This window comes from Cetorhinus maximus, chromosome 7 (assembly GCF_964194155.1).
Source record: "Cetorhinus maximus chromosome 7, sCetMax3.hap1.1, whole genome shotgun sequence".
NCBI lineage: Eukaryota > Metazoa > Chordata > Chondrichthyes > Lamniformes > Cetorhinidae > Cetorhinus > Cetorhinus maximus.
Genome location: NC_135885.1, coordinates 51153484 through 51168558, shown reverse-complemented (window position 1 = coordinate 51168558; position 15075 = coordinate 51153484). Strand labels below are relative to the sequence as shown.

At 42.4% G+C, this 15075-nt stretch overlaps 1 protein-coding gene across 2 annotated transcripts in view; it reads right to left on the bottom strand.

Moving 5' to 3' along the window:
- The window catches only part of arhgap20 (Rho GTPase activating protein 20), a 119423-nt gene that overhangs the window by 29632 nt on the left and 74716 nt on the right, over window positions 1-15075 (bottom strand). For both annotated transcript variants that reach the window (XM_078545478.1, XM_078545479.1), the window contains 2 exons: window positions 6959-7147; window positions 367-545 (listed from right to left, as the gene is read on the bottom strand). In XM_078545478.1, coding sequence (XP_078401604.1) covers window positions 367-545; window positions 6959-7147 — 368 coding nt within the window. The remainder of the gene's footprint in view (window positions 1-366; window positions 546-6958; window positions 7148-15075) is intronic.

The window sequence follows — 15075 nt, the reverse complement described above, 5'->3', positions numbered from 1 at the left end:
AGGCAGCTGTCTGCCTTTGGGGAGCTCACTGGAAGCGCTCACCAGCACCAGCGGTGACATTGGCACCCGCCCTCTTCCCGCCCCCACCGGCAGTGCTGAGCCTTTCTCAGCGCGTGTTTCACATGGGCAGCCAGCGTGAAATCATGGTCGAGGGCCAATTGCGGGCGGGGGCCCATTTCCTGTCTGCTTCTGGGCCCGCCGAGCCAAAAATTCAGGCTTTTCTCTTGTTCTTCTCCGCAGATAATGATCAGTAAATCTTTTAAGATGACCTCCCTCTCAGCATGTATACTGCCTCAGTATTTCAATACTCACTGCTTATAGATAAGCTACTTTTTCTCCCCCTTCTCTCGTCATTTTGTCCCTTACCATGATTGGCTTTGGGAAATTGTCATCCTCACAAATGGCTGGGAGTGGAAGGCCGAAGAGTCTGCCTGGTGTTATGCAGGTTTGGGACAGAGGCATGTTGTTTAACTGAGTACTAGAACCACGCCAAAAGGCCCAGTTCATAATTGATTTTTTCCTTTTGTATTGCTTTTGACTTGGATCTACAAAAAGAAAAAAAGCAAGAGGTAAGAGGATCTTCTTGCAAACCATATTCCGGAATTTGCTTTTCAAAGTCACTATGATTATATGAAAATTGCACGCACGTTAACATCTGAGTGACAAACTGTTATGATTTGGTAAATTTGTTGTAAGGAACATTCTTGCTTGCAATTATGAGTCAAAGAATTCAACAATCAATCCTACAACTAACAAATACAGTTGTAAAGTGTTTCGGTGTCTTAGCACTATGAGTTCATTATTTTTGAAAGAGCTGTTGGAGGATAGGGTTTAATGAAGTAATGCAGCAATCTTTATTAATTTATAACATTTACACATCTTTTATCTAGAATTATGATCTTCTAAGGGTATATTTTGTGTGTTATATGTGAATGCCACAAATCAAACATAAAAGCTTATATTGTATTCATCTGCAATCAATGACTGCTCTGTAGTCTCTTTGTGTGTGTCTCTTTGAAGTGCTGCCACTAATTATTCACAAAGTTTTTTTTTTAAACACGCTTGCTAACAGGCCAGTTAGACTATATATTTTGTTTCAACGTTAGGGAGTGCGCCATTGAAAATTATGTGGTATAACTGCAACAATAACGTTATATTTATATTGTGCCTTTAATATAATAAAACATCCCAAAAGGCTTCACAGGAGCATTACAAAGCAAAATATGACACCGAATCACATAGGTCAGGTGACCAAAAACTTGGTCAAAGAGGTAGGTTGTAAGTAGTGCCCTAAAGAAGGAAAGCAAGTTAGAGAGGTGGAGAGATATAGGAAGGGTACTCCAGAATTGAATGTCCTAAGTAACTGAAGGCACGGCCACCAATGATGTTATGGTTAAAAATCAGGGATGCTCAACAGTAAATAGTACTGCAGCTAGTGACGGGCCACAGGGATCAGTGTCTCAGTTGATTCTGGGGTGAAGGGATTGTCTTATAAGAAAGGGTTGAGCAGGTCGGTCCTATACTTGGTGGAATTTGGAAGATTGAGAGGTGATCGTATTAAAACATATAATGATGAATTTTATGGCCCCCATCAGCATATTTGAAGGGGGTGCACATAAAATAAAGCGGGTGGTCAGGCCACCATCTTCCTGCCCACCCCCAACCTATCCCCCATATTATGGGGGTGGGTAGGGCATCAGGCAGCCCACCTGCCCTTAGGTCTATTGGTGCCCTTAAATGAACAGTTAACAGCCACTTGAGGCCCTCATTCTGCCTCCGCTGCAATATTTCAACCTTGGGGTGGGGAAGGCAGAAGGAAGCCAGCCCAGCAGGTATGACAACATGGGCTGCTGTCGGGGAGGAAGGAGGATTACCTCCTTTGGTGTGGTCCCCTGCGCCCATTGGGGCTATCCCCATCCTACAAGATCATATCCTCCCCTTTGTGGCCTCCTGCTGGTCTCTAAACCCCAATACCCCACCAGCCCTTCCCCCCACTTTCCGGGGTCTCCAATTCCTGCCCGGTCAAAATGTCTGGACTTATCTTCAAGTTCGGGAGACATCATCTTCCTTCTTAGGGACTCTGCTTGTAGTCCCAGCAGTGGTCACTACTGTATTGGCTGGTAGCTGTCTAAAGCAGGACTTTCTGTCTCTGAGGGATGGAATTCCCACTAAGGCCATCCCTAGCATAATATCACTGCAGGGCAGAAGAATTTAAAGTTGGCGAGGTGCCAACCAACTTTTAGCTCAGGCAGGGGTGGGTAATCTAATCCATAAGACTCTGAACTCAACAGGGGAGATGCTGAGAGGATGTTTCCTCTCATTGTTGGGGGGTGGGGAGCGGAGGATCTAGAACTAGGGGGCACACTTTTAAAAATAAGGGGTCAGCCATTTAAGATGGAGATGAGGAGGATTTTTTGTTGCCCTCAGAGGGTCATTAGACTTTGGAATTCTCTTCCCCAGAGAGAATTGGATGCTGGGTCATTGAATGAACAAATTCAGGCTTAGATTTTTCACCTACAAGGCAGACAAGGGTTATTGGGGGGGACAGGCAGGAAAGTGGACTTCAGACCACGATTAAATGAGCCTTGGTCTTATTGAATGGCAGAGCAGGCTAGAGGGGCTGAATGGCCTACTCCTGCTCCTATTTCCTATGTTCTTGTGTAAGATGCCAGAAATAGATGAGCCCAAATATCTCTGAGGGTTTTTGGGGCTGGAGGAGATTACAGGGATAGGGAAGAGGGAGGCCGTGGAGGGATTTGAAGCCAAGGATGAGAAATTTAAAATCAAGACATTGCTTGACCAGGAGCCAACGTAGGTCAGCGAGCACAGGGGTGACGGGGATTGGGACTTGGTGCGAGTTAAAACACAGGCAGAGCTTTGGATGAACGCAAGTTTACAGAGGATCAAATTTGGGATGCCAACCAGGAGTGCATTAGAATAGTCAAATCTGAAGGTAACAAAGAGCTGAATTTAAACAAATTCAAATTGTCAGCTAATTTGGACACAGCAAAGTTCCACAAAGAGCGATGAGATAAATGATCAGGCACCCTGGTTGAATTTTCACGCAAAATCAGAGCCGGATCTGATTTTGGGTTGAAGCCCTCCTGTGGTGGGAAACCAATTAGAGGTCAGATTATCATGCGGGTGAATCCTCGAAATGGAGATAGGTTTCCTGCCCAATTAGAACCAGTAGAGGCTGGAACGGAGGTAGTCAAGTTTAAGACTCATTTAGACACCATGCCAGCCATCACCAAGGCTGCTGGTTGTCCAAAGGGAGAGATTTATGCGATGTGCCAAAGCTTTCCACAGCATCAGGGGGAAGTAAGAGGTCACAAGGGAACTGGAAGCCTGGCCTTTGGGGCTGGGCAGGTCCTCACTTCATCGATGTCTACCTGGATCTAATCCTGAAGGCCATAAAGGGGAGGAGGGATGTCCTCTTTCTGGATAGTGGCAGGATAAGGCCACCTAGTAGTGCAGCAGGGGCTTCCCTCTGTTCAGTGTCATCTCTCTACACCTCCAATTCAACCTCCTCTCTTACCTCCCACAATGAGCTGTCTCCTTCCAGGAACTCGCAGTCCTCAAGGTCCCTACCTCTCTGGAGAGCCATATTGTGGAGAGCAGAGCAGACCTACACAATAACCGGGACTCTTGCAGGAGGGTATCGGAGGCCGCCACCCAACCAGTCCAGGTACTGGAATCCCATCTTCAGAAACCCTATGGCCTGTTCAATAGTTGTTCTGCTGAGCAGGTGGCATTGCTCATGTTGGCTTTGTGCCTCTCTCTGGGGCTCCTTTAGAGGGGTAATTAGCCATCATTTCAAGGGAATTCCCTTGTTCCCTCAGATCCATCCACACATTTTGAAGGTTGGAATGAAGATCTGAGGCAGCCTGGACTGGCGGAGGATGAATGATGTCATGGCAGCTGCCAGGAAAGCAAATGCACACGTAGACGAACCTCTTATTGTGGTCACAGACCAACTGAACATCAAGGGGGTGGAAGCCTTTCCTGTTGATGGTTCTCACTGGCCGGTTGCTGGGTACCTTGATGCCCTGGGGGAATGAAGTGATGGAGGCAAAATGCAATGCTTTTTGTCTCTGTGAGGCCAAGTCCATCATTAAATGAATGTACTGTCCAGCTCTGTCAAATAGAACATCACTGACCAGCGATGGCGTGCAGTCATTTTGGAGATGCCACTAAGGTTGGCAATTGATCTTTGGAAGGAGCCAGAAGGGACGAAGCTCAAGACCACAGCAACTTTGACATCTACTGACAGGGCACAGCGACCATTACTGCGAGGTGCAAAGCTTTTGGCATCGGCAGCACTGGTGTTTGTGACCATTCACCTGGAGAATCTCAGTCTCTTGCAGCACTGGTTCCCAGACATCTCCAGGTGGTTCAGTCTTTGGTGGTTGATCTTGTGTTGAGGATTTTGCATCCTCCTTTCCTCTCCCACACCCTCCTGATGCCTGGGGTCTGCCCTTCCAGTGTAAGGTGTTGCCCCTCATCGCCACTGGGCCCACAATCTGACAGTCGTACCCCCATTGCCAGCCGAGGCCTTCCTTGTGCTAAGGTGGCCACCCAATTTTCCTTGGCAGCCTTGCCCCTGCTCTTCTGCCTCTGGGATGCTATGGGTTGCTCACCCTGTTCAAAGTTCGGGCATTGTACCCACTCTCCCCATCACCTTGTGCAATGCCAAAGGCACCCCATTACCAAGTGTCCAATCCTCCTCTTAAGGGGTCAGGGTGATGTCCATGGAAGCCATGACTGCACCCCACCCCCACTCTATCTGCCTTCCTTCAGCTAGTCAGAAACTGACAACTTCTGAAACTCGTGTGCCTTTAAATATTCCATTCCCCCCTTCAACAAGCTCTCAATAATCTTTAGCTTAATTGGCCTCAATAGGGAGGACAGTAGGTTTTCTGTCCTGTCCTACGTCTGCCCTTGCGATTATTGCTGGTGCAGGGACTGTCACCGTGAAATTGACAAGCTGCTTGGTCGCTGGTATTTTCATGTGTCCCCCCCCTCCCCCTCTGTCTTCTTCGTTCCCACCTTTGGAGCACCCTAAAAATGAGTGATGTTGGCTAACGGATAGGTATCAACAAGGATACTGGGGGAACTGCCCTGCTATTCTTTGAATAGTGCTATGGAATCTTCTACATCCTTGGAGAACTGTGGAAGTTGCAGGGGGGAGAAGAAAAATAATTGTTGAAGATACATTAACCGTCTTCAGATAAATAAGAATTGAATTAGGCAAGGGCAGTTCCTTAGAGCCGGATGGACAATGGCATAGAGTCAGAAGTATATAATGCTATGGGAAGGTTGGGGGAGAACGAAGGCAAATAGCGTACGATGGACTTTGGTACAGAGAAGCCATTCATGATTTTGGCTAAGGCTGTTGGACAAGGAGTTTCAGGAAAGGTGGACAAATAATCGGGAAGCAATAATACATTAGAGAGCAAAGGGACTTAGGAGATGGATGAAAAAAAAGAGGATGGAACTTTTGAGATGGGAGGAAGACAGCAGAAAGGAAGAAGGATGGTGCCTGGAGAAAAGGAGCCATCAATAATGTCAGCTGGCATGGGGAGACGAAAGGGTGTTGAGTACTCAGGAGTCAAATGGGTAGGGATTTGAAGGAACAGGTGTTGGGTTTCATGGATTAAATGACAGAGAAAACTAGAGGGGAAAATAGGTGAAGAACTGCAAAAAGATGCAGGCCCTGGGCTAGAAAGAATGGATAGATGCATGGAGCTAGTGGGCAGGTAGATGTGGGAGAGGCAGGTAAATGGATGAATTTGGTGTAGAGGAGTTTACAGAGATGGTTAAAGATGGGAAAAAAGAAACTTGGAGTGTCATTGCATTTTAGGATGATCCAGTTGTAATAAATAGGTTTGGGAGAGAGAGGGAAGTTCATTTTCACTTGTAAACATCAAACTAAGAAACCTCCCTTCTAAATAGTCAATCCATGTCCATATTTTACTTTGAATCAACATATATAAAACTGACATGATGACAAGTCAAAGTATTTTCAATTATGCTAACTTGACTGAAGTAAATAATTTGATAGAAAGATTACGTAACTGGTTATTTTGATCTACCATTCATAGACAGCCTCAGTATTAATTTCAGCAGAAATCTCAAGTATATGGCATGTTTAACAACAAATATGTCTTAACTCTGGATAGAGAGCACTCCAGTGATGGTGAAGTGTGACAAGGAGAGCTTTTCCTTTACTCTGAACATTCACTTGACTCCACTTCTGCAATCACATTTCGAAGCTAATTGGCTTGTTAAGTTCAAGTGCTGACTTCCCACGCCCTCACCCCCATTTTCTCCTGTGCATTAGGACTGCTTCTGGTCTCCGGACATACCGTGGCTGACACCACAGTACCACAGTGTCTGCCTTTCACGAATAAACATTTTTATGCTGGAGAAGTAAACTGAGACACTGAGTTCACCGAACATTTTAATAGTCGCAAAAGGAAGATATGACCATACCGAAACTGATTTTCTTTTCCCTTATTTATCATGAGTTGCAGTTATGGTTTAAAAATCCAAGGGAATTTCAGAAGGTATAATTTTTTTTTGGATGTATAAAGCTGATCTCTGTGAAGGTCATTTCCTGCTTGGCAGAAAACTACAAGCTTTGCAGCTGAATTTTCCACAAACCAAAAATTGGCAGGAATTCACAAGGAAAGTTCTTACTTTCACAGTTTCAGGACTATAAATGTTTTTCCTGTAATCCCAGGGTGAAAAATTCCAATAGTTTTTCCCTCATTCCAGAGAAAAAGAAAATTCTCTGAGTGTTTATTTCGGTTAAAAACAATGTCTGTATAAAATCAACACATTCCCTTTAACATCTACACCATCTGCCTGGAATTTGAAACTCAGTTTTACAAACCAATATAAATAACAAACAAACAACGGTGCATTTATTTGCACCATCTATGAGAATACTTACCAGCCATCTGCTGGCATAATGCCAGGCAACTTGGCTTCAAGATGAACTGACACTGCATCTCCACAGGCAACTGCTCTATGATGAAGGGCCCCTGGAAATCCAGAGGGCAGATTGAGTCTTTCGATCCTTGTGTCTGTGCAGCTGCATTTTGAATATGACTCATTTTAATACCGAAAGGATATTCATGCCCTGTCGAGAAAAATCAAAAGCAACTTTCAAGGTTTAATTTTGTGTTACATTAAATTAATTCATCCCTATGTCATCCCACTAACGCTTTTTATTACAGATTCTAATTATGTTTTTGATGAATGTCAGTCTGTGAAATTGTTTGAAATATCCATGCTACTCATTGTGTAATTCAAAAAGCAATAGTTTTTTTTTCCATTTTGGCCTGCATTGGATTTGTCTTTTCATAGTGAAATGACTTTAAGTGGTTAAGATAGGATCAAGAGTGCGGCCCTTAAATAAAACAGCATGTTAATAGAAAATAGTCCTCAGAGTCTGAAAGATACCAAACCAAGGACCACAAGTTAGTTAGTACCACACCTTCTTATTCAGGTTCTTAATATTCTGTAAAATAAATCTAATAGGATTACCAAAGCTTTTCAAAGTCTGTGCAAAAGCATACTGATTTTGTTTCTAGATAGTTATATCTGCCACATTGATATCAAGGTCTGTTCCTTTGGATTTATTAGAATGCTAGATATTTCTTAGCTCAATATAGCATTGCACTGACCATCTGCTTATCAGCAGCATTGGGTGTAATCTCACAGGGAAGCCAAGTAGATGAAGAACCAAGTCTATTGAGGGCTTGACATGAGAGAGCTTGACACTAGAAATTTGATCAATCTTAAGCAAAATAGTATCCAAAAATAGTTTTAATACTTTCCATGCCCAAACAATATGTAATTGCATGCCACCTATTTGAGTATAATACTTTAAATTTAGTGATATGCAATACTTAAATTAACTTCACAATCAATTTGTAATAGTACTTACAAGCTGCAATAACATTATATACCCTGTATCCGATGGCTTTTAAGTAAAAAATCTTTCCTAGAAATAATGTTTCATTAAAGTGCCTCAATTGTTAATTCAGGAGGTGTAGTTGGAGGGGATTGCAGATTAGAAGGATGGCTGTAATAAGTATTTTATACCTCCATGGGTTTTTGCCAGAAATCAAAGATTATTCATGGAGTAGCCTGGCCATCTCATTCACGTCCACTCTTTGATTCTAATTCAACCTTTTTCCTACAAGCAAAAGGTTGCTGGTTGTTTCTGTTCTTAATGCAGAATGCATAACAGGCGTTGCTTCTGCTGAACACAGTTACTTTTCAGCTGAGCATTGCCCTCCTTCCTCATCGGAAATAGCCCTTTCTTAATATTGGTTGTCAAAAAGTTGCAGAAAATTTTTTCTTGCATTTTCCAACATCCAGCCTTTGCTACCAACATTAGCCAAATATCCAGCAGATAGATTTTCATAGTGACTGCCATCAGCTTATTCCAGCAAATTATGCCAGGATTGTAGTCAATCCAAATGCATTAAACAGATGAGAAAAAGTGAAATGCCTTTTCTACAGTCAATGTGACACAATGTAAGAATCTGTTTTGTATTTTTTAAATCTAGCTTTTCAGCAAATTATTGTTCCTTCAAGACGTTGTGTTTTTTTATATAGGTAACCTCCCCCATTATCTTGCTGGTTGACTACAATGGATAATGCAGCAGCTGTCACATTTACACTCACCACCTTCTCAAACTATGTCAAAATCACAAATTTAGTCCAAAAATCAAGAAGCTTTACATACAGACGTGTACACATTAAACATTTCAGCCCCAGCTGGCTAAATTGAATAAACTCCTTATTTAACCAGCAGACTTTCAATGTTTCTATTGCAGCTCTCACCTGATCCAAGGTATTGATGTTTCTCAAGTAGCTCAAGTTCTTCAAGCAACTTGACCGGTATCCAGCTTATGGTTGTCTAGCTTGATACAATACTCTTTCTATCATTCAAGGACATCAGATCCAACTGTGAGGAGCTTTCCTTCTGTGTTTTATTATGCTTCACTCCACTGTACAAAATCCTTTCCTTGTTATCCGTTTGATCTTCTGGAGTATGCATGTTGTCTTATTGCCTTTAGTTTTGGCACTGATTATTAAGTTAACCTTTCCAATGTTCAATCATTTCCTCCTGTATCTTGCATATCATCTCATTGTGATTTAACTTCAGTTTTGGATGGGTATTTTTCTGTTATTCTTTGAGATGTAATTTTTCATTAAGATCCAAAATCTCCTCCAAGATTCATGGATTTTTTTTGATTCCTCTTGAATACGACAGCTCCTTCAGCAGAACTCTTCAGGAATTGTTAGCAGCTACAACCCTGCCACATGCTAACTTCAGAAAATCAAGTTCCTATTGCTAGCTTGTATTCTTATATTGTCGAGATTTAGAACTTGGGTGCAGTCACTTCATTTTGCCCAACTTCACAAAAAAAAGTGAAGAAGGAATTAGTAAAAGTTTATGGTCATAATCAGTGTATTATCCAATACAGACCCCTATGGTACTTTTATCTTGGCCATAAAACAATAAAATCTTTGTGCTGAAGGAGTTAACTACAAATATTTAGCCAATTCTTCTACTTCAGTCATTTAGGGTGAAATGACAAATGTTCCCAAAGACAGGCTTCCAAGCTATTTTTTCGTTTTGTCCAAGTATCCAGTTGTCATTCCAAAAGATTTCAAGCTGACCTAACTGGAGTTTACAGATTCTGAGGGAGATGGACCAAGTCAATCCAGCTAAATTGCTCACACTGATAAAATTGGAGGACACTATTTCAAACGTCAAAACACTAGCAGTAGAGAACGCAGACTGAATCTGTACGTTCGCAGGAAGGATTCGACCTTAACTAGGATCTTTGATGCTAATGAAGCAAAACTGACTCAAAATGTGGTTGGTAACTTTACCAACCCCAATAATATGGTCTGTGCAATTTTTAAAAAGGGCCTACTACAGGATATCTAAAGTATCTGCCTCTTTCAGGTGATATGCCCATTTCAACACGCTAACTCTAGTCATAGAACCACAAATGTCACTAAGTTCAGACTCTGATAATTTCCACGGGCAATAGTCGAGAAGAGGATCAACCAGGGTATGTTTGATTTGGGCTGCTTTAATCACAATCACCTCAGCAGTTACATTTCCTGGCCAGAGAAACTCAGTATTATTTGGCTTCAATCTGGCACAATGCATCTAGAAGCCTGTTTGGCATCCCACAGCTCACTGATACGATGATAATGGGACAGCTGCCCAAAATCACTGCAGTGTTTTCACTTCAAGTGCAGATGATGGCCAGTTGGTTGTCCAAAACACTAAAAGATGCTCAGTGGTATTAGGTATGGAAAGACCATTAGGTAAATAGTATAAATGGGCCAAGAGATAATTCCCTATGTTTTTAAAGTAGCAATACAAAGATATGCTGAGAAAGTCAGTTTGAGATTACCAAAAAGCGGATGGCTTGTTGGATTATGTAATCTTTTCCTGTTCCTAAAATTTCCCACATTGGATGCTGTAAATGTGTAAAAGTGTGGAGCTGTAGATAACATGTACTCTGACATTTAACAGGAGAGAATTATAGACTGTCTGGTACTCACAAAGGCAGTGAAAATCATCTTGATAGTAGCATTCTCACTTCATTTTCATGTTATTCTGATGTTGGTACCTCCCTGACATTTCCAACTATTCTTGGCTGCAAAGCCATTTGTAATATCGTAACAACTATCAGGAATTCTGGTTTCCTGACTTCTAAGGACAGAATATAGTGTTCTGGATTTCTAATAGTGAGGACAGGTGGTGGCCTTTAATGTCTAGTGAACATACATCTATTTAGTATCTTTGCAAAGTTTTCATTAGTTGAATATTGTACAAATACTGTATTGGAAACATTAGTGATTGTTGGAACCTCAGATTTTGGTTAGCTGTTCATTTTCTATGGCATCTATCCTAATAGGTTGCAAAATTTGCTATTTTCATTACTTTCATAACAGAATTATTGGAAAGTTAGGGAAAGCCATAGATAATTCTCAAGCTCAGTAGTGCAATTCTCTCCTGTAAGCACATCCTACATCCTTTACATTATGGAGTTGACTTGCAGTGCCCAATATCTACATATATAATAGTCTGACCTCAGGGGTGTACCAATACATTTCCCTTGTTATACACAAACTAGATAAAAAGTCTTTCACATGTGTCACCACTTCTCCTATAATATTTCCCATAACAACACAAAGTAACAAAAATACTATGCTATCCCGAATATTCACTTGTTGTTGGACTTCCATTCAGGTCAGCATCCAGCTGGGAAAATGGACCTACCAGATCTTGATTCTCAGCTCGGGGCACGTCCTGCCTTCTCCTCTCTTTATTAGACTTGGCTGACCCAGAGTGTGGGTTTTTCTTGTTCGCTAATTCTAACCCCCAGGAGGTCTCACTAGTTGATCCTGGTAACTGGTCCTGCTAAGCTGAAATTAATTGGGTTATCGCAACAAGAATAACTGAGCAATCACTAAATTCTTCAAATTAATTTACTTATCTGAAGCACATTAATTCAGACACCACCCCAACCCCCACCACCCTCTGAATCTTAATCCACATGTGCAAGCACACTGTTCTGTGAATTTAGCCCCTTGAGAACAAAATTCAACTCAAGTGGTAACATATATTATACCAAAGCCTCCCCTCCTTCCTGCCCCATGGCAACATTTGGAAAAGTGATAACAATGTAGGTAATTTCTAATTTCCTGGCACCTTTGATAAAGCCTTCCTACGCTGTAATTACTTGTTCATGTAGATCCATTAGGATGGTATTAATGTGCCAAGTTAGTTATGGAATGAAAATACACACTCTTAAATACAAGGATGATTGCACAACACAATTATTTCACTGTGGGCACCACTGCTGTGAATCTGCTGACTGGAGCTATCCAGCTGTAGCAAATAATGCCCAATTTTCTCAAGGCATAGAGTGTAAGATGGTGTTTTCTTTTCAAATCCTCTTCATTATTATTACAATGTTAATTTTTCTTTCTTAATATGCTCAGTAAACAAAAATATTGCAGTGCTGTGAAAATCTGCAGAATGTGTAGGTTTTTCAGTACTCAAGATTGCAACTGTTGTAACCATTGGTTTTAAATTTAACCTTTTGCTTTACCAAGGCTTTGCAAAATAGTGCTTCATTATAAGCAAGAATGTTTAACTAAATGTTTTCCTGAGAGCATAACCCTTGCTGACACAAAGTGAACGAATTTAAGTCTGTTTCAACGAATGAAATCAGAAAATATAACACACAGACATGTAGTAAATTCTTGCTGCCCAATAGTTCCCAAAGGTGGGTGCCCTATCCAGTGAGGAACTGAGCCATACAGAGTGGGAGGGAGGGAGCAGCTCCAAGCTTTTTGGATCCTACACTCGAAGCCTTGAAGGAGGGAACAAAGGAGGAGAGACCTCATCTAGCCGCAGGTAGTCTGGATACCCTCCAGCCACAAGCTCAGAAGACAGTGAGATCAGAGAGCCATAGATAGGTTTTGTGATGAGTTATGATCTTATTCAATGTCTCAGCTTCCATTGCAGCACAGTAGCTTCTACCAGAAGTCTGAGTGTTGTGGTGGAAACTCAGACTGAAGTCATGCAAGGTCTGCTTATTGCCACAAAAGCTACCATTGTGGCTGTGGATTACAATGTGCAATGGGGACTTGTAGGGTGTCACAGCAGTCCAACAACCTGCCATCCAACAGATTATTAAGATTGCTGAGCTGCTGCCCAGGGGGGAGTGGCAGTGACTCCATGGAGCCTGCTGACCTCTCTCACGAGATGCTCCCTTGCTGTTGCCTGTTAGTCACCCAGCCCAAACAGCTGCCAAGATGGTGTCATCTGAAGCTGGGTTTTCTAGGCCTAGAGCTGCTGGAGGTCATCCTGCAAGGCCATCTGCAGTCTCCTCCACTGAAAATCAGCAGACTGCAGCCACTGGGATGGTGGAAGGAGCAATAGGACAGGCAAATGTACATGGAAAACAGGCACCAAAGAAATGCACGGGGTGACTAGTTGAATTTTGAATGCAATATGGCATGATCTGATTTATAAATTTGGCTTGGAATATTTATTTTATGTTGGTTTTTATTTTTGCATTGTGATCAAGTGAATGCTGTGACAGTCAGTGACAGAGGAAAGGTAAAGTGTGAAACTATTGGTGAATGGGGAATCGGTGTTGCATTTTCTGGTATCGCACTCGGATAAATTCTTCATGGACAGCCCAAATAGAAATGGGCTCTTTAGGTTGCTTCCTGTCTTCCTTCTCTTCATGATCTTGAGCTGTTCACCATCATGATGTTGAGATTGTAATATGATGTATGTGGCACAAAGAAGCTGCCAAGTACTAAAGGGCTCCTGAAATGTCCAAGCAGTGGAAGTCATGGTCAGCTTGATCACATTTTGTCTGATAGCATGGCTTTCATTGGACATGTGCTGCATGTGTGTATGGGTTGCACACTAGCGTCATCAGCCATCTGATCAGCAGATAGCCTTGTTACCTAGTAGCTACCCTTTGGTTTGCCATGGTGGCTCGAATGCAGCAAGTGCAGTGTACTGCCACAAGAATGAAAACATCATGACCGTTGCCAGGTTACTGGGCATTGACCTGCTTATGATCACACACCAGCTGAATGTTGAGAGAGTGGAATTCTTTTCAGTTCTGGAATAGAGCAGAATTGATATGCCGTACGTGCAAAACAATTTGCATGCAGTCAGTGGCACCTTGAACCATTGCAAAGCCGGAGATCCTCATAAACCCACATGCTCTCTCCATCTGCTCCTTTCTACCACAAGAGAATGAAATGCAGTGAGTTGTCAATGGGGGGGTCTGTGACCTCCCTTATGCAACAATGGATGGCAAACTGCAAGATGTTGCTAACATCTACAGCATCAGCCAGGAAGGAGCCAGATGTATCAAAGTTCATTGCCAAATTCACCATCAAAGCCACTGGCCATACAGTCCTTGCCCTGCTCAGGGCAGTTGTGGCTGCAACAGGAGGAGGACATCCTTATGGAAGTGCAGACATCTCATATACTTTTTCTCACTGAGGTTCAGGTAGGGGAATAGCTCCTGCAATACCCTGGGCAGATAAGACCTCCTGCCGAGGGACCTTCTTCTCTTTCTTCTCCTCCTACTTCCAGCAGCTTGTCCTGTTCTATGTGCCCCCTGCACATTCTCCAAGTCATGCTTTATGCCTAGGGAATACTTACCAGCAGACCCATATCTGCGAGCAACTAATTTGTGCTGAAGTCTGAAGTCAGCAACAAGTCCTTCAGCACCTGGTACATTACTCCCTGCAGACTTTTGCAAATTGAATCAACTAAAGAAAGCAATAAACACTTGTAGAATCATAGCAACAATGACCAACTGATCTGTAAGAAGTTGATGATCCCTTTGAATAACACCGGTGGGTTCATTCCTGCTGCTGAACATGTATCTTGCCATGCATGATTAAGAGAGGGCATTAGCTGGATTGTTGAGCTTCAAAATGCCAAGAGTGGCATCAAATCAGTGTTGTGCAGTGATTGATACGATGATCTGCCGATTCTGCATACTTCCAACAGGGTGTTCACTGGGTGCAAACTAATGCCCTAATCAAAATGGTGTCTAGTACAATTTGCCACAGAAATATGCACGTGCACCTTGGATGCCATTTTGGACCTTGAATTGCACCTATTGTGCCCAAACAATGGACATTACCAATCGGAATTTCACGCCATATATCTTTTCCTAGTTTGAACAGAAGCGAATTTAAAGATTAAGGTAAAAGCAATGCTTTTAAATGCTGGAAATCTGAAACAAAAACAAAAACAAAAATAGCTGGAAAAACTCAGCAGGTCTGGCAGCATCTGTGGAGAGGAAGACAGAGTTAACGTTTCGAGTCCATATGACTCTTCATCAGAACTGGATGATTCTGTTCTGATGAAGAGTCATACGGACTCGACGCGTTAACTCTGTCTTCCTCTCCACAGATGCTGCCAGACCTGCTAAGTTTTTCCAGCTGTTTTTGTATTTGTTAAAGATTAAGGTTCTC